The sequence below is a fragment of the Gambusia affinis genome, linkage group LG13 (assembly GCF_019740435.1).
Source record: "Gambusia affinis linkage group LG13, SWU_Gaff_1.0, whole genome shotgun sequence".
Classification (NCBI taxonomy): Eukaryota; Metazoa; Chordata; class Actinopteri; order Cyprinodontiformes; family Poeciliidae; genus Gambusia; species Gambusia affinis.
This window is the reverse complement of record NC_057880.1, coordinates 24,159,811-24,186,610: the sequence shown is the minus strand read 5'-3', so window position 1 is coordinate 24,186,610 and position 26,800 is coordinate 24,159,811. Positions and strand designations below refer to the sequence as shown.

At 38.0% G+C, this 26,800-nt stretch overlaps 1 protein-coding gene across 3 annotated transcripts in view; it reads right to left on the bottom strand.

Annotated features, from left to right (window-relative positions):
* Positions 1-26,800, bottom strand: part of LOC122842460 (adhesion G protein-coupled receptor A3) — a 181,147-nt gene that overhangs the window by 133,445 nt on the left and 20,902 nt on the right. For 2 of the 3 annotated variants that reach the window (XM_044136367.1, XM_044136365.1), the window contains exons 2-7: positions 22,628-22,699; positions 8,143-8,214; positions 6,208-6,279; positions 5,990-6,061; positions 4,075-4,238; positions 356-569 (exon numbers count right to left, since the gene is read on the bottom strand). In XM_044136367.1, the coding sequence (XP_043992302.1) occupies positions 356-569; positions 4,075-4,238; positions 5,990-6,061; positions 6,208-6,239 (482 nt within the window). In that variant the 5' untranslated portion in view covers positions 6,240-6,279; positions 8,143-8,214; positions 22,628-22,699. Of the gene's footprint in view, positions 1-355; positions 570-4,074; positions 4,239-5,989; positions 6,062-6,207; positions 6,280-8,142; positions 8,215-22,627; positions 22,700-23,835; positions 23,887-26,800 lie in introns of all 3 variants that reach the window. The other variant, XM_044136366.1, reaches the window with a different exon arrangement.

The window sequence follows — 26,800 nt, the reverse complement described above, 5'->3', positions numbered from 1 at the left end:
CTCTATCCAATTTAATTGAGACTCAGATGTTTTCAATGATGAATAGGGAAGCATTTAGCATCTGAATGTGCAAAACTTGTGGAGATATTATCCTTTTTTGATTTTTATCTGAAAAAGAAGCCCATGTATCATCTTGGTATTGGTATATCACCTAAAATCACCCAAGAGTACATTCAGATTTGTGTTTGCGAACCTGACAAATTGTAAAGAAAATACTTATGTAAGGCTATATGTGCTGTAAGTGAAGGAGAAAATTTCCATTTTACCTACTTACTGACACACTTTGGAGATTATAAGTGAGTGCAACAAGCCAGTCATCAGGAAATCAGAACTTAGCTCACGTTTCCTCTGGTACCTGGTAAGCAAGCAGCAGTCATGAAGTAGAGTCTTCTCCACATAGATGCCCATGTCCTCCTGTGTGATCACGCCATGGCCGTTGTGACGCCACCATAGCTCCACCGACTGGTCGAGGTAAGACGCGGTGCACTGCAGGGGAAGCTGGTCACCACGGAAAACAAGTTGCCTTTGGGAAGGGATGAGCTGGAAAAGCGGCATCTCCAAAGGACCATCTGTACGGCGAGAAGGACAGGAACGAGAGGAATGTGAAACCCTTCCCCTGCAATCTCACTGAGGTGGAAAGGAAAAAATGATGCAAGAAAATAACTCACACATTTTAAAAGTAACTTATATTAAACAAACTGCTGCATGCCTCCACAAGCGCCAAAATTGACTGACACAACTGGCGGACCTTCAGTCAAAGTCAAACTCCTCGTCATAGAAGTAATTTCTGTTGCTGAACAAGACAAACAGCAGCCAGCAAAGAGGTGCAGCCTCAGGATATTTCTTGACTCTCTTTTGCTGAAACTAATGTAACAAAAGAGGACTCAAGCAACACCAGCGGCAGGATAATTCACCAATGAGACGGTTGAGACCATAACACCTTCAATAACACATTCTGAGACGTACAGTTACACTACACTATCATAGGAAAAAAATACTGCCAATGAAAGCAGAATCATCTAGTGAACTCGTGTGTAAAACACCAGATGATCTCTGTACATCATTTTTGGGGTGTTGCCGTCTTACACCAGCGGTGTTTTAAAAAAAGAAGGCAGTGACGAAATGAATGAAGCAGATGCCTCTGAACACAGGAAGCACCTGATGTCAGGAAGCCCAGCACGCTTCTCTGTTCCCACTCATCTGCAGCCAGCACCTGACCTGGATCACCACAGCGACAGCGTCAGAATGTTTAGGGCAAACGTCTGTTATCTATCACACTCAGGATGCTGCAGAGTGAAATAAATATACAAAACTTTGCAAATGCAGTCAGACCCATTTAACTTCTTTAAATTATTTTAGAAACACTAAGTTAATTGGGATTTTAACACAAAATAATGATCCCACCCACACACACACAAATTAATCTGAAAAGTGTGGAATGTAAATAGCTCCATTATTCTGATAATCCAAATCTTCAGCAAAGTGCTTTCAAAGGTCACTTAATTAATATAGTCCAATAAATACTGATTTCATATATAGTTATGAAGGTTTCACAGGTGTAGCTGGAGATAGGCACCAGCAACCCTCCTGACCCCTCTAAGAGACAAGGGTGAACAGAAAATAGATGGATGGTTTCACAGGTTTGTTAGGAACAATGAAGAGCAAACAACCTCTTATCAGCTCAGAAGCTGAAGCTGAAGGAAAGGTTTAAAGTGGGTTTGGGTTATAAAACATTATATGATCTGTGCCTTTAAACAAGTTAAAGAAAACAGAAAAAGACCCAAGATTGGCCCACTTGCAATAGGGACAAAAAAAAAAACATCCAGTCAAAGCTACAATGGAACAGCTTAAAATCAATGGATGTATTAGAATAGCCCAGTCAAAGTCTAAGTCTAAATCCAATTGGAAATCTGTGGCACTACTTCCAACCGGGGAGCCAGGAAATTAATCTAACTCTAAGTATCACAAAAAATAAAACCAAGAGCAGATCAAGAATAAAACCAGACAAGACTGATCGGATGAGAATAACTCAACCAACAGAGGAAACAAACACGTATGAAGGAAAATAAGAAATCAATACAGGGAAATAACAGAAGCAAAGAGTCCAAATAACACAGAATATGACGTATCGTTTTTATAAAAACTGCAGATAAAACAATTAGTTAATAAATGTCAATATTTGTAAAGTACCTTGAGTTGCTGAGGTATATTCATGTTCTATTCCATTTTTAAAAGGATTTTTTTTTTATAAATAATCGTTTCAACCTTACCTGGATTGTGAATGACTCTCTAAAGAAGTGTAGACATTTGAACAGAACAATCAACAATTAGCAGCTAAAACCTGGCTCTCACAGCTTCTCACAACATCCAACCGCAAACAGCTTGTTGCCAAGTGAACAAACAAGGTGGTGCAAGATGAAGTTAGTGTAGAGTGTTGTATGAAGGCCAAGAATTGCACGAGCATGGAGCCCATAATGTTATCACTGTAATCCCATAATGGATGCTTTAGGGCCTGAAACGAGTGCTCTTTGTCCTGCCACTGGATTCCTCTCTTGGCTCTTTGTCTGGGGACTGTGCAGAATTAGCCTGTAATTGCTTTGGATTGTTTTGACTAAATGGAAAACACATCCAGTTAGGATTGGAGGAAATCAGCCTGCAATATCTGTGGTATAGACATCTTTGGATAGCACTGGCTGTGTATGCAAAAAACAAGAACTGCAGGAGGTGGATCATGTGCATGATGCACACAAAAAACACATATCTCTTAATTAGTTTCCTGGGAGAAGTGTCATATTGTGCACACAGTGCGTCTTCATGTTAGATGCCTGTAGTTCACATATACGCACACAAGGACAAACACACAGACATTTTCTCATTCCCGAGCAATGTCCCCGGCACAATCCAGATATAAGGAGAGGGGGAGCACGATTCTATCACATATGAAATACAATTCCCCGGTGGACTGCGGCACAAAGTGAGGAGATAGAAGGAGAAAAAAAAAAGGGAGAATTGAGGGAAGGACAGAGAAAGGCTGGGAAGACAACCACAGTTTCAGTTGTCAGATAAAAGAGGATAAAGACTGCTGGATTTCTCTTTTGCTTGATGAAGAAGTCATTTTAATATTTTCAAAAATCTGTTGCCCTAAATGAGCATAAAACATGCATTAGATGTTTCAATATTGTTGTCTTTAATACACACAATGTCTTGTAAATGTATCTCTTCAGCTTGCATTTCCTTCATACCTGAGACCAACACAAAGTAATGCATGTCTGTGAAGTAGAAGGGCATCGATACATGGCTTTCATAATTACAGATGAAGTCCATGAAACTGCGGCATGCATTTGTTCCACTGAGTAAATACTCTGTAAATCTACATTTTAATGAAATTACAGATGCAATTTTTTAAAGTTATTCCTACCAGCTTTGCACATCCAGAGGGAAGCATTTTTGCTCATTCATCTTTGTAAAAAACTATAGTGAGGTCATTGTGCTTTTCATGTAACCAAAACATCCATTTCCACAAGTTTGCAGCGTTGTCTGCAACTTCAAATGTAACGTCACATGGCTTTCTTTCAGCAGCTGTTTTCTTCTTGCTGCTCTTCCATAAAGCCCAGATTTGTGGAGTAATAGTTGTTCTGTTAACATCTACTTCCAGCTGTGGATTCTCCTCAGCTCCTCCAGCGGAACCATGGGCCTCGTGGTTGATTCTTTAATACCGTCTTTGGCCATGTTTAGGTGGATTTGTGGTTGTGTGCGACTGTGTGAGACACTCACAATTTAGGATATATTATTTTGGATATAGCAGCTTTAAAATTCTCCACATCTTTATAGCTGGTCTGAGGTAGACTTTAAAAAATTGCTGACTCAGCTAATTTAGGAGTACCAGAGCACAGAAAGCGAATATACAAACAAGTTACATATTTCCAACTTAGAATAATTATAAAATAAATAAAACCACGCATTGCATACTTTCACTCAACGATTGTTTACAAATGATGCAACATTTAGAGAACTCGGAGCTCATCTTGTCCAAGTTGTGTTAGCTCTACACAGTTATAGAAAAGAAAGTCTTACCACATTTGAGCTGCTGTTCTCGCAGGCTGCGCAGCTCCAGGCCATGGAGGTGGGTTGGGAAAACACAGACCGTGTCATTACCAACCCTCACCGAGTTCTGCTGAGCCCAAACGAGCAACCACTTCAGCTGGCAGTCACAAAACAAGGTCTCGGTTCCAAAGTTCCTGGTGGCAATACCAGTATACAGTCAGGATTTAATTCAGTAGGGCTTGAAAGTCAAGGACACACTTGCAGCAGTTAGCTCAACATGTAAAATGCCTGCAATCCAAACATAAACAAACTTTGTACCAAGAACAAAAGTGATAATTAGAGTTTAGGAAGTTATTCTTCCATCCCATGCAAATAAGCAGAGTTAAATATTTTCATTAAAGTTAGAAATAGAGTTTAAGAGGTCTTTGGGGAAAATTATTATGTGGACAGGTCTTCTCTATTGCATTCTTTCATTAAATCGCAGGTGATATTCCATTGATTTACTTTAAAGACAGACTACCACAATTTGACTCACAATTCATATTAAATCAGTGAGTCAAATTCTTCACCGACCACTTCACGAGGTACACCTTAACAGGTTTGACATCAGAACTACCTTAAATCTTCAAGGCATAGTTTCAACACAGAATCAGACACATTTCAAATAGATTTGGTCCATATTGCTTGGACAAAATTCTGTAAAACTTTTTGCAAAGTTCTAAAGGAAGGCATGCAAGAGACATCATGATCCGATGGAGAAACTACCTCAACTAACTTCAGCTGTTTCACTCTGAGCTGACCCTGGATGATAGAGCTCCTAACCCCTACTTTATGGAGCGAAATCATTTCAGCCACTTGAATCCAGGATCTCATTCTTTCAGTATTGATCATAGTGAGAGCTGGAATGTACACAGACTGATAAATCGAGGGCTTTGCTTACTGGCTTTACCTTTTCTTCTCTGCAACAGACCTGAGCAACATCCAAGTGGGATGAGGCCCCAACTACTGAAGCCACTAAATCCTCCTCCTATCACTCCTGCCCATGAAACCAAGGCATTTTAAGTCTTCCATTTGAAAAACTCCACACTGTTCCCATTAGGAACCATGATTTTATATGAAGAAGAGTGGGCCCATTTTTTCCAGTAAGTGGTTATTTGAGTTACCGTTGCCTGTCATCTGGAAACAGTCAGCCCATTCTCCTCTCATCTCTGACATTAGCTAGTCAGTTTCAACCATGCAAGTGCTGATTTCTAGATATTTTCTCTTGTTTGCAAACCTGAGAAATTGCCCATTAACAAGCAATTTCAGAGTAGTCAGACCAGCCCACCTGGTACTAACAACGTCCAAGGTCACTTAAAAGGGTCATATTATGTTTTCTAGCCACATAGTGTCATTTTATAGCACAATCGAGTAACTATGTTGCCGTGAGTTATTATAAAAAAATGCTATGTATATCAAATATGACTTCATAATTTAAGGACTTTAGATTTACCTTCTGTCTCTTTAATTACTGCTTTTCCCAATACTTTGCTTTCAGGAAGTCATCACAACATTGTTCCTCTATTAGCTCTTTAGCAACATTTTACCAATATTTTTACCAGCGTTGCACTGAGAAGTACCTTCTATGAGCTAAGCAGATGTACAGTTCCGCCAGATTAAATGATTTCTCAAACATGTATGAACGAATCAAGGCAAAACTCCAGCATTGCAACCTGTTGGAAAGCTCAAAAGTCATTTTTACATAATACTACTCCTTTAAATTCTCTCCATTCTGCTGCTCCACACCAAACTGTCTTTACAGCTTCTAAATGCCAAAATACACTGAATTGCTGCAATGTGATTGGCTGTTTCACCACTGGTTTAACAAGCAATTGAGCTAAAGGCTACAGTGGGAGGTGAGTATATTTACCACACATTAAATAAATGCATTGTTTGTTCATCTTACAGTACTCTTAGATCCAGGAGGTGTGTGAACAGTCCCGTCGGGAGTGTGGAGAAAATGTTTCCAGATAAATTTCTGTTGGTGGAAAACAGAAAACACAGATAACACTATAAACTCTCTCTCTCATTATTACTTATGCAAATATACAGCTACTTGTAGGGCTTTAGTTGTTGCAGAAAAAATGGAAAATAAAACCTTTGAGAACACAGGTAGCTACTCACAATTTTAATAGTCTGGCCAGATCAAGGAACATCTCAGGTGAGAGGCAGCCGATTCTGTTGTCGGACAGATCCCTGTAAGGACAAAAAGGCAAAGAAGAAGTATGCCTCACTTGACTTGGAGAATTTTCTTGACATGGTCGTCAGAATAAGTAGGAACAGAAATCAGAGATGTGTCTGTGCTAACATGTGCTGCGATGCATGCCTGCATGCTCAGGGAACTTAAGCAGCAGAAAACGCTGTTTTTTTCTTTGTCATCTGTGCCACTTTTAGAAATCCATCCTGACCTTTTGCAAAATTTCACATTTCACACAACTGCTGGCACACCTAACATGCACCCACACGCACACACACATTCTAAACACAAACAGATATGAACAGTTGGAGCAGGCGCCCATATGCGAGTGGCGGAGCACTGTTGTGTCCAAATCTCCACGCCCACACACACTGTAATTAAAGAGCTACTGGGCTGGAGCAGCTGTGGGAAAATAAGCAGAGCACTCGAATAATCACCAGTTGGGGAGCACTTAAATTAGCCCTCTGCTTCTCCCCAAGGCTGCATGCACACGCGCCCAGAATCAATATTGTTAACTCACTGTTTGTATCCCTGCCAGTCCAGATCCTACTGACTACCAGGTTGTAATAAATCTCCCTCACTCCTTAACCTTTTATGTTGAGGCAATCACTGAAGAAAGTAGAAAGGTAGAAAGAAGCTAGGCCTGCTTAGAAATGACAAGAAACTTTTGTTCTATTTTTAAAACACTGAATCTTTTAAAAGCTTCCAATGAAAAAAAAACAAATAAAAAATACCATTTATAAGCGGTAAAAGCCATTCTTATGGCTTATTGCTGGGTGTGAATGTCTACTTACTCTTTATGTTCTATTTTTGTGCTGCAGAATGCGGCTGAACAATAACTAGGACCTTCTGACCCTGATGCTTCCAAAACAATAAACAGCTGCTCTTCCCCTGTCCAAGGGAAGCACTTCTCTCCTGCACACTCCTGTTTCCCTTTCCCCCCTATTTGCATTCCACACATTATGACTCACCCATCAAATATTTATGTTTTTTATATAGTGAGGTTGACAAAATGCAGTTGAAACAAAACATGGTATAAAACATGGTAAATGGTATAAGAACGGCAGCTTCTAAAAAAGGTAAAGAAATAAATCTTTGATTTGTAATTGTTGCAATTTTTATCATTTTAAAAACTTTCAGAGACATTCTGAAACACATAATCCACAAGGGAATAGCTTTTTAGGGTAGATGGTAGGTTCATCTACGGTAAATTAATACTGGAGATTATTTGGAATATTTTGGGCCAGTTAAGTCATTGATCGGACATATCAAAAATCTGCACTGTGCAAAGAAAAAAGAAAAAATATATTTTGTTGTCTAATGTGTAACATGCATCGATACGCCACGACAAATTAAGAAGCTGCTAGGGAACATCGCACACCGTTTTGCAAACGTATTCAGACCCCCTGAACTTTTCATCTTGTCACATTGCCACCACAAACTTCAATTCATTTTTATTTACTTCACTTGTGTTTTTCATTTTGTGAATTTTATTAAAGTTTTTTTGTCAAACCCAAAATAATTACACAAAGGCTAGACATAACAGTAATATATTTTTATTATTTTAGCACCAATAGGAGCAACTAATTTGTGTCTTAAATATGAGTTAACTATATTTTTAACAATACTGTGGCATTTTTTTCAAAGTTAGACTGCAGATTATAAAAAATAATAACTTCTTCTATTGTTTTCTGCATGACTTGACTAAAGGATTCAGCAAATGCTGAAGAACGATGGAATCACTCCGGGATAAAACTCATTCCCAGCACAGAAATCAAATCTAAACTTCACATCTACTCTTTTTTTTTTTTTTTTTGCAGGAAACCTCATATCAGGCTATTTCAGAGCTTAATCACACTTACAGTTTCCTCAAGGCCAAAAGACCACGGAAAGCCCCAGGCTCCACTGTACTTATCAGATTGTTCTTCAGGTACCTGGAGGAGAGAGACACAGAAAGAGTCAGACCTGACCATACTTCCCGTTTATCCATCCATTTGATCACAGAGAAAAGAGCTGTCAGAGGAATTCTAGTGACCTTCTGTTTGCAGACTATCCAAACACACAATGAACTATGATCCCATCAACACATCCATGGACGCGGTGAAGCCCATTCAGTATGTTTAGCTTTTGCTTGGGAATGAAGGGAGCTTTGAAACTTTCAAGAAGTCTAATTAAAGCAGAGAATTTTGCTATTTTAACAGACAAGTTGCTGGAAATGCTGGTGTCATGCTTCAGTAAGTTAACTTGCACCTGTTAGCTAGACCACACAGACCATTTCCTGCTAGCTGGAAACCCAAACCACATCCAGCACAGAGGCAAAAACACACATGTGGCAGTTCCAGACCAGCACTCCTTGTCCATCCACCCCGCCTACCCCAGAGCTCTCACAATACTAAAAATGGATCTCAGAAAAATCTCCTCTCTGGTTTTTATTTGGAGGCCAAGGAAAACTTCCTGAAATTGTGTCCCTGGTTTCCTTTAACTTTGCCCTGTATACTCTGTGTGATTAGGAGCAGAAGACTGGTTGTGCTTCTTTCAGAAACTGAGCAATAGTTCAGACTCTTCTTTTCTGGGTTATTTTTCCCAACAAACAAAGTAATATGAACTTAATGTGAAAATAAAAGTTATTGACTTGGTTGGATATCAACTAGTCATGTGCATTAATCCACTATCGACTTCTATCACAACTCTAGCTACTCTTTGCCAAAATTTGAAAAGTTAAATGAAATCAGTTTCTAAACTATAAACTACTACAGCTGAGATTAAAATTTTCCACATACTTCATGTTGGCCAGTTTTAAAGAATATTTAGAATCATGGTCATTGCAACATGAGGTGCAGACAAAAAAACAAAACAAAAAAAAAGCCCAGATTCAAAACTGACACCATCAAGCTTGACTGAATTTTTGTCAAACTGGTTTACCTTCTGAAGAAAACATAATCAGACAAAAACGTAATTATTTGGGCATAATGACAAAAAGTTTGGTTTTAGCCAAGATTGGGGGTTCAAACTTAAGATTATTGCAGCATCATGTTAAGGGCTTTGGCTGTTTTCCAGTGATTAACTCTACAAACTAGATGGAATAGAAAACATTATTTTTTTTTTTTTCAAATAATCAGATATATTGTTAAAACATACACACAGCTTGTTATTCCATCAGAAGTCTGGTATTGGTTTTGAACCTCAACTATAATAAGCTGCGGTTTAAAGAAATTGTCCAATAGTCATAAGTAATTGTGTCAGAAACGTGTTTATGAGTACAGAAAGCCTGTGGTGGAGACACAACTTCCCAAAGAAAAGTTTAATACGCACCCAACTCTTATTTTTAAATATTATTGCAGATGTGTAATACAAACTTCTGACTACAACTGAATGACTGTACTCTTCCTCTGATGCACGAGTCAACAAAAAACATTCTTGTCATATAAATAGCAACAAGCAGTGACCAAAACAAACATTGTTGAGCAATTAAGCAACGGTCTACTGCCAGCTGTAGTTCCTGGAAAGCTGTTACTTTCCAGGAAGTAATGTTAGTGTAGAAAATGTAAAGCATGTATATTAATAAAAAAGAAAGGCCTCTTTTAGAAGTATAACATTTACTTTTGTGGCTAATGGTGTGTGATTTGTTGTATACTCCCAAAGGTACTTTGGACTTGAAATGTTAGGACTCCCAAATAACCATCCAGCTTAATCTTGAGGGAAGACGAATGAATGACACACACACACACCTCATACATTTATTTTACAATTTTCAAAAGTTATATATCTAAAAAAACTTCACTTATGCTTTGACCTTGAAGCTGAGAAGAGTAGTTCTTTTTGCTGATTGACTTTTTAGCAGAATCACCGAGGAATTTTAATAGGCAGTCTCCTGGAGTTACTATTCTGACTGCATACTTTGGAAAGGACAGGAAAGTTGTCTTCCTGAGAAACTGAGCACCAGGTCTGGTCGGGTCAGTCAGCGGCTATCTCCCGCTTTGTTTGCACCTACCTCTCTCTTTGATCGTACATAATATGCTACATAAAAAGCAAGTGGGCCAAGTGGTTAGGCCTGGAGCACCGTCTTTTATTCTGAACCATCATGCAGCTCAGCGCTCTGCCATCACAGGATGTGCTGAATACTCAAAATTCTTGCCACTCATCGATTTATTGCCTTAACATGGGGCAGAGGTCACTGCTCTGTGAGTCTGCACAAAGACAATGCATCACTGTAGGAGCATTATTAAGACAAGATGGATTCCTTATCACAAGAAAACAACTATTTTAAATGTTTAGATAAGATGCTTGCATATTCTCTTTTCTGACTTAGTTGTAGAACAAAAACATATTTGCTCTGTGAAACTGGCACCGGTTTTGTTTTGAAGATTTTATGAAACCACATAAAAAAACCCACATAAAATAAACTTTGGCGCCGAGGGCAACACCATTAGTATTCTACTGATCTGGGCCAGCAAAGCTTTTCAAATAAATATGAACTATGATTCCATGTCATTACCTGGACCAGGATGGGTAGAGTTCATTCTATAATACAACAGTATGGGTGCCAAAGCCTTGAACAATCAGAGGAAACTTTCTGAAAGTGGATTTTACATCCTTTTCCATGATTAATGATCAGAAATTATCCGCAACATCCTCTGTCAGTAAACTCCTTAGTATTTGGTGCTGAATGAAGAAAAGTAATTGTTCTTTAGAAACTCCAAAGAAATGCAAAGAAATATCTTATGCTATAAATAGAATATATTACTAGATACAGGATTAAGATTATGTAAATATATGCATCAAACCCGATCCAGACACCATTCTTGCATTAGATTTCAGGCTGGTCCTGTAGTACAGTGTTGATAAAAGTCATGCTTTGGTTCTTCTCAGCTATTTTAGTGTTGAGAGAAAGAAAACAGAACAATTCTGCTTGTTTTGTGAAAGCATTTGGAGGGTGGAAGCTGTGTTGAATTGTTAGAGTAACAATAACTGAAGAGAAAAGTCTGTGGAGTCACAGTCCATGCTTTTCAAAGGTGCAACAAGGAAAAGTTTCCAGGTAACAGAAAGATGCTTTCTTTCATCATTTCAGGTTTACTTATTGTTTGGTGTTAAATTTCTCTCAGCTGCTCAGGTACAAAAATTAAAGTTGACTCAAATGGTTAATGGTCCTTATACTGTCCAAAATAGAAAATTGATTTGCGGCTCTTAAAAAGTCCAAATTTTAAAAAAATAACTGTCCACAAAACAGAACTGTGCAAGTTTGATCAGTCAGCATCAAAAAGGTGCTGCATATAAATAATGAATTCCTGTTTGTGACAGAAAGCCAGTGAATATTATCTGTTGAAGAAATATATCTAAGTAATGTCTAAAACGTTCAACGTCTTCTAGATTAAAAAGGCATGTTTTTATAATAAAAGACAACTCTTACACTGAAATGTTTCTCAACATTTCCCAGAAATCCAATATTCTACAAATCCAACTTAGACTGTGTCCCTCAGATTCCTCTGAAACATTCTGTCAGCACTACGCCTTCTCTCCCTTATGAAAGAAGCTCAAAAGTGGCACTGCTGCTTAAGAATGTTTATTTGTGGTCGAAAATTATAATTCATGCTGGAAAACTGACATTTTACTTTTATCACAGGAAACTGTACCTCATGTCTGGAGAAATAAGGAAAACAGTGCACAGTCTGTGGCTCAAATGCCACGCTACACCTTAGATTAAATGTGTTGTTTCTGTCTGCTAGCTCAGTACCAACATGGAAATAATTCATAGTTATCACTGTTTTCTCAAGTTTTAGCTCTCAAATGAAGAAAAAATAATTCCCTGTATATTGATTTTGTTACATCAATTTCACAACTGAAAAAAAAATCTTTTACTGTGGATCTAATAAGGTAGCCTACTTTTTTTTCATTTTCTGTATCATTTGCTACACTTCCCTTTACACCAGGCAGTGTTGCATTATCTGAACCTAAACAAAATATATAGGTCTAAATCATGGCTGTGTATGTACATTGACTGATGTCTAACTTCAACACCGAAATTAAAGGCTTGATAAATTACAATGTAACAAAGCAGTTATGTTAAAGCTCCATTTTTAAAATGTTTCAAAAAAACTACAGAGGAAACGGCAGCAGTGAGAAACTACCTTTGTATTTAGAAATGTTTTTAATCTTTAATAACTCAATTTCTCAGAGCCTGTACCTTAGAATTAGCAGCACTGGAGCTGACAAGAATGCAAATAAAGAGAAAAATCAATAACTTGATGAATGTTATGTAATTATCATATGTGCAAGAAAAGCAGGAATATAACTTACAGTTACAGTTCTTTATTTTACATCAGCTTACACAGCAGTATGACCAAAAACAACACTTTGTTCAAGTTAGAGCATTTTGAATATGCCGAGATCAGATCCTATATTTAGCATAAAAACAGCATTAAAAAACGCCAATGAGAAAACCTTTGTATCCAAAGCTTTGGCATGAGTTGTGCATCTGTCAAACAGAAACTGGAATGGTGGAACCTGTGGCGTGTGGTTTTGTTCCCCTGAATTATGCTGTATATACCAAATATGCCAGCAAGTGTGTGAGAATATATTTTGCCCAGAAATGCATCAATATGTGGTGCTAGGGAAGTGGAATCAAACCCACAACTTTCTAATTGTAATTCATAGTGCAGGTAAGGGTAAGAATTAGAACTTTGGGCTTTCAACCCTCTTTACTATCAACGCCTGAAGAGTTGCGTCTTGGCCCCTTGTTTCTATGGTAACAAACGTTTTGACGGACAAAGACGTAACAGTTTGAGGGGTTCCAAAATGCAATGTTTACTTTAAGTTCAAGTAAACAATAAACATTAGGAACCGATGGCGTCACATAATCTTGTACTTGCACACGTGGGTCCGGTTTTCGCCAGTGCACAGCAACAATGGCGGCCCTCCGTGTTTTTGTCTTTGCTGGTGCTCCACGTCTTCTGATTATTAGGTGTGCTAAAGCAAAACCTGCCACACAGTCATCAAAGATGTGAAGATTACATGCACCAGATCACATGTTCATCTCTATACAAGCAAAGAATTGTGAAAATGCCTCTGGATCATAACGTTAACAAATTTCACTGCCCCCTACAGGACTGGCATGCACACTACATCATTTCCTGTGGTCTTTGTGTTTTCATTTCCACACGGTGACCTGAAGAGAAGAAAGCATTCATAATAGCACAGGACTCTGGATAATCCAGGAGGACTGTGCAAAGAGGAGTGATCAAACTTCCGTTTCTCTGTATGTTATGACTACAGCCTACTAAGATCTACTATTGTATGCAATATGCAACAGGGAATGTTTTTGGTGAAAGTTCTGGTGATACATTTTGTGATAAAGAAATTTGATAGGAAATTGTCTTTCCAGAGGGGGAAAAACAATTCACTATTTCCATCTCAACATAATTTTTTATTCAGAAAGTTGCATGAACCGACATCAGCTTATTTTTTTTTTAATTTTTTTAGCAAGGAAATAAATTAATTGCACTTTAGTTAACTTTACCAGAACAACTTAAAGTCCTCGTAAAACATTTTTTGCTGCATTAAGAATGAATCACCACATATTACAGGCATAGGGAGATTAAATGCAAGGTGCCAACATAGCTGATAATTGCATTTCAAGCTCTTCTTAGTGAAACAAACATTTACATTACATTCTGTAAGAGTGTGAAAAGAAGGAATTTGCAATGCATTTGCAGCTCTAATTCCAACCTTGTGAAATGTTTAAGGAAAAGTGATGACCTAATGGCAGAAGAGGGTTGTACAAAGCGCTAACTTCAGTAAGACCAGAAACATTGCTTCTGATAATTAACGATGGGAGTTTTTTTAAAATAAAAACTACATTAAAAGGTTAAATTTTTCCTCGTTTTTAAAAGAAGATGATACTGCAATAATAATGAGTTCATGACTGTAAGTGGATCCATCTGCTAGAAACACGTCCATGATGCAATCCCAGCGGAGCAAAGTATCCATCTCTAAGGTCTAACCCAGCAGGCAGAAAACTAATTAACATCAACACACAAAACAGAGAACAGCTGTTAGCAGGATGGCACAAAAGCAAATGATGACACATTAAGCAGATGCACTCAAAAGCACAAACTCTGAGATTAAGTTCAGCAATTAAACCAAAGCTAAAACGAATAATTCTCAATTTTGCAGCAAAGAAAAATGTTAGAAGAGAAAGTTTTTATTATAAAAATTAAAAAATGCTTACTGTTCTGCACCAGATGACAACAGCAGAATTGAATCTTTCAAAGATGCAACTAAGAAAATGTATTATAAAACACTATTTTCCTTTTTAAGCTGAAGTAAACAAAAGTGTGGTGAGTATTGGAGTATTTATAACACTCCTTCACACATATAAACAGAATATAACCACAGCGTGGAGGCCAGACCTTCATATCAGTAGGAACAGCTGGAGTCGCTCAAATGAGATGAATGTTTAAACAATGACCATTTTCGACTCCCATGCGACGCTTGTTTGAGGAGCGGTAGCGGCAGTGGCTCACTGTATAAACTGCACAATTTGTACTTAATGTTTAAAAAGCTACTGAAGTGCTGCCCAGTTCTGTTGAATTGCACCGTATATCTAAGCCTGCACAAAGTTTTCTGGGCAAAGTGACCCTGAGGACAGCAGCATATTCATTATCTGTCACTGAAAGGGCAAAATTTAGGTCTGAGGTTTGCAGTTTTATCTAAAGGCTGGTAAGAAAATATTACACTAGTTATAAAAATAATTTATGTTTGGAGAGCTTAGGTGTATTTAATATGTTACGGCTGAACTGTTTTAACAATATTAGAGGCTGATATATGGTTTAGATGTCTTCATCCCATGTTTTTGAGGTTTTATTTTAATATTTTTCTCCTTTTCTTTTCTAACTTCTTTTCCCTTTTTCTCCCTTTGGGGTGTAACTGAACTCTTTCATTCATATCTGCCCACTTGTGTCTCATCACCAGTGCATCTGAGAAGACAAGCATGATTATCCTTCTCTGATTGTCCGACAATGAATGTAAGAATAAAGCCAAAGGTTTTAGCAAGTGCTCTGTCTGTTTAAACTTTGTAATAACACTGTTGTGCATTTGCCTTCTGCCTCAGAGGTAAACAACAAAGATACACGAGATGCATGAACGGAACTGAATAAATATCCAGCATCTGAAAATATTTTATTATTAGTTGCATATGCATCACTGCTATGGAAATTAAATGTCACTCAAGGGTCAGCGCAATGACTCAATAGCAACGTAACTTAACCTCATCTAGATGCTCTATCTGCACTGATGAAGAATTCCTCTCCACCCATTGCTGCCATTGCCAAATGCTTAAAGTGGATCTGATTACAGTGGACCCCCAAATATTTGCAGGGATAAAAATCATTGCCATAACAACCAACTTCCTGGATGTCTATGGGTACGGTGAGCTACATCACATTCACAGTGTATGCTGTCAATAGTAGCTGAAAACTGGTAAATGTTGCACTGTAGCTTTAGAAAGCCTAGTAAATGTTGGCTTTTCTGCCAAAAGAAAAACAACAGTGTGTTGATTTACTTGTAAAAAAAAAAATCAATAAACATGCAAAAATGAAGACCTTTTAGGGGCATAAATGTGATCTTTTACATTTTCTTGAAATAAAATCTTGTCCGACCTTGTTATTGGGAACTTGTGAATTTCCTGTCTCATCTAGTAAGTCTTAAGTATCGTTACATCCCTAGTTTTCAGGCATCCACCTATCCGCAAATATTTCTGTGGAATGTAATTGAGCTGAAATAAGCTAAAATACCTAACAGCAGCACTTTGACATGCCTCTGACTACTGTCTGTAAAGCAGCCAATCCAGGAGTATCATTGCTTTTCCTTGGTGCTGATTGGCTGTACAAACCAAGAGTGGAGAAAAAAAAGACGTTAGATGTTAGCTTCTGTGGAATAGCTAAGACGGTTACCACTGCAGCACATACATAAGCTTGATCGACAGTGCTCCAAACTTCCTGCTAGCTCTTGTTGGTGTTTTTGACAGGGATCTGTGTATTTCTACAGATAGGAAGCAAATTTTTTTATATCATATTATACTGTCAGGACATAGTTTTAACAAATACGCAAAAAGCATTTTTATTTAAGTTATTTACTGCAACTTTAAGGCAGCTAAATTAAAGTTTGAAGTGAATGCGCAAAGAAATAAAAGGGTTAGAGCCATTTATTCCAAATAATTAGAACATCTCACAGGTTCACTTAAAGCAAACAGACTCATTCTGCAGTGTGAAACACATGCATAAATAAAAGAGCAGCTTGGTGCTCTTACTTGGGCACTTGTCCAAATGGAAAGTGATGCTGCGTTATGTATTAAATTTATATGTCCACTCAACGAAATGAGACAACATATATCCACTAATGTGTCTTATGTCAAACGTCCCAGTGGTACAATGGTGTAAAGCAGCAAAATTAAAAGTAAAGTCTTAGAAGAAAAAGAATACAACTCCCATCAAAAAGTTAGTGATAAATTTTTTTCTAGCTTGAATATCAAACAAGGGATCATTGCAACATGTAGATGTTTTTCATTTAAAATAAACAAATAACATTTCTTGCACAAAGTAATTTAGTTGAAGTGTAAACTTTTAACTTTGTACAACACAGCAGTAAAAATATCTGCAAACATTGAGGCAGGAAAATGCTAAAAATAAGACTGAAACAATGTTTTTAAAACTTACCTCTTGGAAACTCTTAAATATATTAAGTTTGCAAAAGTGACAACAACTTTTTAATGTAATCATAGGACAACACATCTGTTTTTCACAAATAAAGTACAACTTTCACAAATCACAAACTGTACTTTAGGAAATCTGCAGTTCAGGTAGAATAAGTCGGTCCCAGCTGTCCTCCTCTCTGTTTTAATGATTAGCTCAGGTTTGACCTGTCTAAATATTTTAAAGTTTTAACCAGAGAAGATTCAACATAATGTCCAGAGTCCTTACAAATCTGTGAAATAGATCTTAAAGTTTAAAAAAGAATGTATGAATGAAATATTAGCTTGTGCACCAGCAGACAGAAACAGCACAGAGCCAGTTTTTACTGTGCAAAACAAAAGAGGAAAAACACTTTACTCCTTCTGCAAAAAACACAGTATAATACTTTTTATCATGCTGCCCCCTTGTTGGGACACCTCTCTGGGCGGTAAGCCATATAAATATTAATAACAACCAGTGGGACATTTAGATTTTTTTTTTAAATTGCAATTTCTAAAACTTTTTTCCCTTTAATTAATGTGAAAAAAATATTTATCAATGAGGTTCATGTTTCACTGAGAGGCATGTGTGTTGCTATTTGAAAAGATTTTAATGATATGACCAATATCCTAATGATTATGATATTATATACACAATAACTGCAGAGCTTTGGCAGGCAAAAAAAAAGACGTCAAACACACTGAAGGCAAAGGTGAACACACACATTAGTTAATCTAAATCCATGCAATAATGTTGGACAGTCATGGGTCAAATCGCAGATGAAGGCTTCTCCCTTATTTCCATCCACCTAAACCCTAACAGAGATGGATAACTATATAACGAATGGTAAATATGTGCTAAAAGCTAACCGAGAAGAGAAGGAAGGCAAACAGCCAGACAGGCCAGTCCAATTAAAGTGAGTGAATGTGTGTGCACTGTGACAGCTTTGTAACTACTACTGCCAGACCATCAAATGACAATGGAGTCTCCCATGTTTGTTTTTCTATTATACACATTACATAAAGAAAGACTCCATGACTCCAGTGCTAATTATTTTTTTAACCTACACGGTAAGAGACAAAGCACAAAGTGATTTGACACTTTATGTTATGCATACTAATCAAAATGAATCTTCTGTAATACAGGAGCAGCTTTCTGGAGTTTACCCAGGCTGTTTATGAAAGAAATGATCTCAAAGGCGTTTTTGTTGTTAAAGATCTCTGCAGTCTGAATCCATTTCTCAGCAACGAGTAAACACTTTTCAAACACTGCTGGAGAGCAGCTTATTCCTCCTCCCCCATTAAAACATTTGCTCTGATTTTCTTCATTTCAATTGCTCCAAAAATAGTAGGAAAAATAAGCAGTCACTCTCATTTAAGCGTACTGTCAAAACATTTAAAAACAGTCACATGAAACTGTCTGAGTCCATTTTAGAGGATGTGGTGAAAAGAAAAGAAAAAACAGCTCAGTAAATGTCTGAAATCATGAGGAAGATTTCTTTGGAGCAGCAGTTTCACTGTCCTATTTTTTATGAGATATTCTACCAAAACTAACCAAAATGTCAAGAATAAAAACAATTATTTGATTTTAATTTGTTCAATCCTGCTTTTTTTTTGCTTTTTTGTTTGAACAGGAAAAAAAAGAAAAAAGAAAAAAGGACAAGGTGGGAAGAAATTATGACTGAGGTTTACCGGCTTCATCTGCTACTGCTTTTAATAGCAGCCAAAAATCTGTGATCAACGACATCCAGCAGCAGGAGAGAAGACAGAAACAAGGAATGCCTGAATGTTTCTCCAAACTTAGTCAGAGATTTAGATAGAACAATAAAATGATTTATATTTCTAAACAAAACTTTGGTTTATATAAGGCTTTAAAATATTTGTCTTTTGTTAAATAAAGGGGGAAAGAAACATTCAATCGAGAGAGAAAAAAAAAAATAACAATACTGTATGCAAATCTAACTTTAAGTAGCGAAAAATTAACCTTATGTTAAGGGTCTTTAATGAAAAAATTATCAAAAACTTCCAAAAGAATTTTTTTTCAAGGAAAATCTCCAACTTCATCAGTTAACCAACTCAATTTGTCACCAATTGCCACTTTGTAGCCATGGATTAATATTAATAACATTAATACTCATTTACTTAACCAGCATAATACATTGGTAATTTTACATTTTTATCATGTTGATTATCACATTGTGCTAATCTGATACCAACTCGCTTTTTGTCAAAAATATTGGATTTTCTTTCCATTTCTACTTTCTATAATTCTTATTGATAGTAAATTACCACATAAAGGCAAATTAAACATGATCGACTAAACAAACAAAAACATCATCCATTGACCTCTGACCTGTGACTTTCTAAGAAACATTCACTTTGGCTTAAGGTTGCCAAATTAATAATTACTTTCCCAAATATTCAACTTATAGTCCTGCATTTGTACATATATTTTTCTGCAACACTATTGGAAGGATGCATCCTTCAGCATCCTTCACTCCTCCATCAATCACCACCCAGGCTCTCATTCATGAGGAAGACTGAGTAAATGTCGCATTGTTCGTAAAAATGAGAGTTGCAAAACTTTGGAAAGATGCCTCCTTGCACATCTGACATCCACTTCTCAGAATGAGCTATTGCAGATGCCACATAGAATTCTGATATTGTTTGTGCCCGGACTTGAAGCAACTTCTGTCCATTCAGGTGGTCTTCAAATACCTCTGGTTAGATAAATAGTGTTTGGTCAGGCAGACAAGAGAGAAAACGGCATTTCCTTTCAGTTAAGAATGAATTCATGTCATGTGAAACAATGAATCTGTACAAGTTTTGCAAAGATTCAGGGCCAATGCAAAAATAAACAACTTGTTTTCTGCTAATGGGATATTTGACATTGTTTCAACAATCTGACCTTCAGATTAAGACATTTATTTTTAAAATTGTGTTTTCAGTCCAAATTTGGTATTTTTAAAAAAACTGTCTTTTGGAAGCTTCAAAATGCGACAGAATTAGCATGAGAACTGAAAACTATTCCAGTCTCATCCCTGTCACACAGGCCCTTAACAGTGAGGCCTTCTGCAGTGGGAACCTTTGATAAAACAAGACTCTGTGTACTGAACAGAGAACAGTGATGGGCTTTGTTTTTGCTTTGCCCCTGTGGGACTCATTTTGGCTGATGGTAATGGGCCGGTGTCCATATGGGGGGGATACAGGCCATCATCCAACAGACAGGGGCCCTGCATTTAAGAAGACACTATCGGCTCTACCCAGATAAATCTCTTTGGAAGCCTTTTTCCTCAGAGAACTCACATTTTATGGTGACCTCAAATGGTGGTCAGGAAAATTATGATGAGAATAATAAAACAGTATCATAAGAACCTACGACGTTTGTGCTCGGAAAACTGAAATGCAAAAAGAAATCCAGCAACCAACATAAAAGGAAGAGAGTTCTGATTATTTTTTTTTATATGGTCCCAATGAAAAGAAATATATATAAATTGTGAACATATGAGATTAGCTAATGCTTGTACCATTGTGTGATGCTTTCTATGTTTTTAAGGTTGTGGATTAAACATCTACAACTGAAATCTTTCCAAATTTTGCGTCTAGCATGTTGAGTCACTAATGTCAACCTGACAGATAAATGTTACAATCAAACTTGATGTTAGCAACACTAATGTACGAAAGTGATTTGCTTTATTTGTGATTTAAGTTGTCAGACTTTCTGGTAAAGTGTTAAAGTGGTCCTGATCAGTAAATATGCGGAACGTTTTTCAGAGTCTTCTTTGGACATAAAACTTTTCTTTATTTTCATTGGTTTTGAAAATTGTTCGGACCCCTGTTAAAATGCAATTCTTCCTCATGAGCACCTGCTAATGTTATAAAATGGATGAGCAAATTAAAAAAAGACCACAGAAATAAGACTATTAAAAGTAAAAAATGTTATAAGATGTTTTATTTAATGTGTGCGCTCAAACTGGGACAGAAGGACAGATCGATAAGAAGTCTATTTCCAGTTTCCAGATGAGAAAACTTTCAGAAACTGCTTTAAATGAGTTTTCCACGTTTGACAAAAATATCTCACTTACTGGACACAAGCTATACATTTGAATAGGAATGACCTAAGACATTTGCTCAGCACTGTATATTACCATGTGCTACATGCTCACTCACCAATTGCAGTTTTGACTGGCACACCCCAATAAAAAGCAAACATGGGCTGTAACAGTTGGTTAAAAGTCTATGTTGACTGATCTGCACAGTTAAATTTCTTTTACATCTATCAGGTTTGGGTAGGAAAATAATTCCTCATAATGAAGGACTTATGAAAAAATAAATAAATAAGAAAATGGTTTGACTAATGCAAGTGGTAAATACACAAGATGTTGTAGAAAAGCTAAATTTCCACTGCTGCTCTAAAAGGTGTGTTTGTTTAGCTGTACTGGGGCTAGCTGCTACAGTGCTGGTGCAAACACACGCCCTATTAGACTTGTCAATCAGTTGCCAATTCAGCTCAACCATCCTGTCCAGTCATCTAGCCAACCGTCCAAGCAGAAAGTTGGTCAGCTGGGGCAGACGAAGGAACATCTGGCTGCCACTTTCAACTCACTGTGGCTACCTGGCTTTGCATCGGCTGCTGGCGACGCATTACTGCCAAAGGCTGCCTGAGGGAAAGGTGGACGAACAGAACACGTCCATGGAGCGGGCCAAGGGGAGGCATAGGCCACACAAAGCGCTGCTCTGAAAGGGCGGCCACAGCAAACATTTGGCCGAGCGCCTTTAAAAGCCAGCCATTCATTACTGCAGTGGAGCCGGAGGGATGAAAGTAGATATTTTCAACGTGACTAATAAGACCCAGAGAGACGGGCGACATCATCTGATAGGTCCACCATCGTCACAAAGAGGAGAAGAAAGTGGACACAATCATTCCACTGACAATATTCCAGTGTGGATTGAGCTGTCAACTAGTCAGGGAGACAGGGAGCAAACTGACTACCATAATTTTCACACCAGTCACTGTTGTAGCCTGTGTGTCTGTAAGTGTGTGTTTCCATGTGGATGACTGACTGAAGGGGAGTGCGGTATCAAGCTGTCTGCTCTGTGTGGTGTTGGCCTCTCTTCTGATTTCCTAATCAGTAGCCAATGTCAGTGTCACCATCAGGTGGAAAATCAGCGATCACTGCGCTGGACGAAGGTGAAAGCAATCAATAGATGACTTCAGGGGGCAAAGCTGGGGCAGCCGACACAGAGCTTATAATCAGGCTTCATGAATGCAACCCTCTGGGACTCTGCATGCGGTACAAGACTCATCGACATGGACATGGCTTGTCAGTCGCGCAGTCAAACCTCACTGATGCTGCATTGCATTAGTCTTTCATATAATGCTCTATTTTATCCCCTTTTAAGACTTTTTACTGCTGCAGTGCAAGTCAAGCACAAGGGAAAGGAGTTTAAAAAAACACAGGAGAGCCTCCTGCAGGGTAGAAACCGACAAAGATCTCCTAATTCCCACCATGTTCCCTGTTTGCCTTTTTACTGCTTAAAAGCACAATACTGCTGTCGTGATGACAGCTACTAGGACTCTGGGGAGGACAAAGCAGTTAAGAGTGCTTGATTTAAGTACTTACAGCTTTTCCAGCGCGGCCAAGCCATAGAAGGAGCCGTTTCTCAGCAGCGAGATCTTGTTGTTACTCAGGTTTCTGTTTAAAGTGGAGAGAAAAGGAAGAAGTCAAGGTGAGCTGACAGACCGAGTAAGCTGAGGTACTTTTATAATAGGGATGTAACAAGATTTCACAGCAAGACATCCCGTAATCCTAAAACACCACTACTTTTTTTTCCTAAAGTGAAAAATGACTTGTTAAGAACAGCCTGTTACTTTCAGAAGGTTTTCATCTGGTGAATTAGGTGGAAGTTATTTTCACAAGCACGTGTCAATTTGTGGAACTTTTAAGATTTGTTGATACTATTTAACGGTATCAACAATGGTTCAATTATTCAGGCACCACTTGGGGTGTAAAAAAAGACAACAGCAAATACCCATGATTTGCACCAACAGAATGCTGCAACAGGCTAACTTTGTATCTGTGTCAGAGCTTCCTATTGGTGTGAAGTTAAAGCACTTTTTGATGAGTCTGCATACGACCAAAACACTTCAATAAAGATTTCTCAATGAGTTTGGAGCAACTTTACTCCATATACCATTCAGCTTAAGAGCCCTCCAGCCACTCTGGCACTTCCTTTGGTATTTCATTGAAAGAACTTTAAACCATCAGAATGGTATGATAGAAATGTTTAAGATCAGAATCAGAATAGCTTTACCTGCCAAGATTGTGTGCAATTTTGCACACATTTAGGAATTTTGCAATATCTGTAATTTTGTATAAAGGTAAATGTGATGGTCATGTGCAGAATGTGTGGGGTCTGCATTGACGTTAGCTGCACTTTTCCTGACCCCGGACCTTACAAAGGAGCGGAGGCCATCTGGGTCGCATTCTCCAGGTGTTTCTGATCGCACCAGAGGATCAGTGAATCCACCTCCTGACTGAACACATTCTCATCAGACTGTACATTTTTACAGTAACCAACTCATGCCATTTTTAACTATGACAAAAACAGAGTTGTTGAAAATTGCCTAGTCAAATGGCTAATGAATTGTTTATCTTATTTGGATATGCTGGTGAGTGATAAGGATTTAGGTCTGATGAGGCTGCAGATGTAAATTACTGATCCAAGCCACGTTCAAGACTTGTTTATTGCCGTTTCTGTTTAAGATGGGTAATGATCCAAGATTCTCTGCTTCTCCATGTCAAAATATCAGTATAATGGCAGTACTCACAGAAACGCCATTTCAGCACAATTCAGTCATCCATTGGACAGCATCACTACACTGAACAAATCAATGAAAGACACAACAGGAATATTTAGGTGATGAATTCATATTCAGGAGAGTCTGTGCTTTCATTTTGATTATTGCAGTAGCAGCTGTCTCTGCATTTCCTTTTTTTTCTTTTGTTTTGAATGAATTATGGCTGTGTTGAATGCAAAATGATAAACTGTATGTTTCTGTAATGCATTAGTCTGACAAAAATAGAAAAATAGTCCTCACTGACAGCCAAAAACACACACACACACACATGCACACCCATGCAATCTTGTCTTATTATTCAGCCCACTGGGTCTCAATTTTTTTTTCTCAAACCTGAACACAACAGAGTGAAAAACCAGGCAGGAAAACAAACACATACTCAGAACATACTATGTCTTCCCTTCTGGTTCCTCAACAATGCTCAGCTAAATTTCACAAGTATATCACACCTTCAATATACAACTGAGCTGACACACCAAATCCAAACCAAAATCTCATACATCTAAAGAATCACGACAGCAAATTTTGCCATCAAAGGAAATAAACTCTCCGTGGATATAATTAGGTGTTTTGTTACTATTTGCAACCTGCAGCTCCAGCAAGACATTTCACAGTCAAAAGTCCAATTCTCCTTTGAGATATCACCAGGAGAGCCTATAGGTCTCAGTCTGTCAATGTTGAACTGAGCACATCAACTCACGGGGCCTTTAGAGGTAGACAGGCAGAAACAACAAGGAATGCAACAACAGCAAGACTTCAAATTGAAAATAAAGAAAGCCCCTGCTTTAAAATGACAATACACAAAACAGGAAGTTTTTGTTACCTATGATAACACAGTCAATAACTTACTGATAATTCCTTAATTGAAGGTTTATGAACAATGGCCTGAATAAGGAGCTTTAGATGGGGAGCTGGACGTAACATGACACCGTCTGCAGCACCATTGCCTTGCAAGAAGAAGGTCCCAGGTTTAAAGCAGACCATGCTAAGCCCTCACATGTTCAATATGAGTTCCAATATTGCACTCTTATCCCTTAAAGCTACAGTATGTAACTTTTACAAAAGAAAAGCTGCTTTTTTACATATTTGTATAAACCTGTCAATCAAGCTTGTGTACCCGCTGCGCAATGTGCTAATGGCAAAGAAACAAGTTACTGTCACAGGAAAACTGTTTATCTGAAATCAACAGTGGCCTTTCTAACCAACCTGTAGGATAGAAGAGAACAAGCATGACTGCGAGCGTTAAGACCCTCCTCCTAACTCTGATTGGTTGTTTCTGACCAAGTTGTGTATTTCTGTAATAAGTACTGGGAGCTCTAATCTGTCTAGTATAATGCTGTCACAACAAAGTGACTTTATTTTTTTACTAAAGCTACATACTGTAGATATAGATCCAATAAAGATGCCCTTGTTGGTTTTAATTTTTTTCAATTTAAACATAAAAATGATCCAAACTCAGACAATTAACATTGAGAATAACAAAGTGTGGCTAAAAGCAATAAATAATTGTCACATGTAAGCAATATGTGCCACAACTTCTAAGATTCTTTCTAAGCTGGATCTAAAGCCAAAGTCTTTGTCTCTACTGAAATAATTTCATTACCATTCATGAAGAACTTTCAACAGATTCATTACTTTGACTTTCATTTTGGTATTAATACCAGAAAGTTGCGACGGCATTGCAACTTTCTGGAGGAGCAATACCAGAGCTTCTAGAGCTTTTAGAGGAGCTCTAGAATAAGCTCCTCTAGGGCCAATAGGGGAGCCAGTAATGATAAATACAGCGCTCATTCTGCACCCAAGTTTCAAATCATTTTAAATGCACACAGAATGATGATTCCGGTTTTTATATCTGCTGAAATATTGATTGTTACAGCCAGCTCTTGAATCATACACTGCCGGCCTGTTTCCTCACTCTCTCTCCCTCTCTCTGGCGCTGTGGATAGCAGCCTGCCCCATATGATCAGCTTGCCTTGAGCGCCCCTCTGCTTGTGTGATGTTGTGTATCTCCTGTCAACAAGCGGCCACCCCCACTCACAGATTCTCACAAGGTCAGATTCTTCCTTCACCCTCCTACACCGTCCTCCTTTAACAAGCCTGGCTCTGGGAGTAATTGGCCAGGTTTAGCAAGAGGGGGGTAATTGGGATGTGTCGCTAGCCTCCACTGTGACGACAGAGCACTCGTTAGAGCTGCAAGGAAATGTATACTCAATTTTAACTCTAGGATTAAGCAGTGAGGTCCCACAATGAGTTGTGCTGAGTGGGCAAACTGCTGGCCAAACTGCCAGGGGGGTGGAGTGGAAGTGTGTCCACTGAAAATTGAAGATTCTCAATGCAGCAAAATCAGCCGGCTAAATGTTTGTCAGTACGGTCACAAACTGCGTGTGTGGGTGCGTGTGTGTGTGTGTGTGTGTGTGTGAGCATCTTTTTCCTAATTGAACCAGACAATCAAATGTGTATGTGAAATGACTGTGCACTGAATTTAAGGATCTTCAATGACTATCGCTAGTTGTCATAACAATAAGTTACGACTTTAAATCAGGACGGACACAAAGTTGAATCTGAAATTTGGATACAAGCTTCCAAGAACATCTGTCTTCCAGGAAAACCATCACACATTTTAAGATTAACCCTCATTGTAAGATTAATCAAAAAGCCATATAAATGTAGCAGTCAGACAGACATAACACACATTACAAATATGGTTAATCTTTCAACTCCATACCACGACTGTATCCAGTGTATAAACATCTGATAAGAGCTATTTATCATCAAGGTTTCAGAATAGATCACCTGTAAAATCCACTTATTATTTCCCATCCAATAACCCAGAAAATTCAAGCTGATTTGCTAAATATTACAGTAATAGTCTTGTTGTTTATGTTGAGAGATTATTTGTATACCCCCAATTCTCCTCTCTAGTCTTAGACTTGGT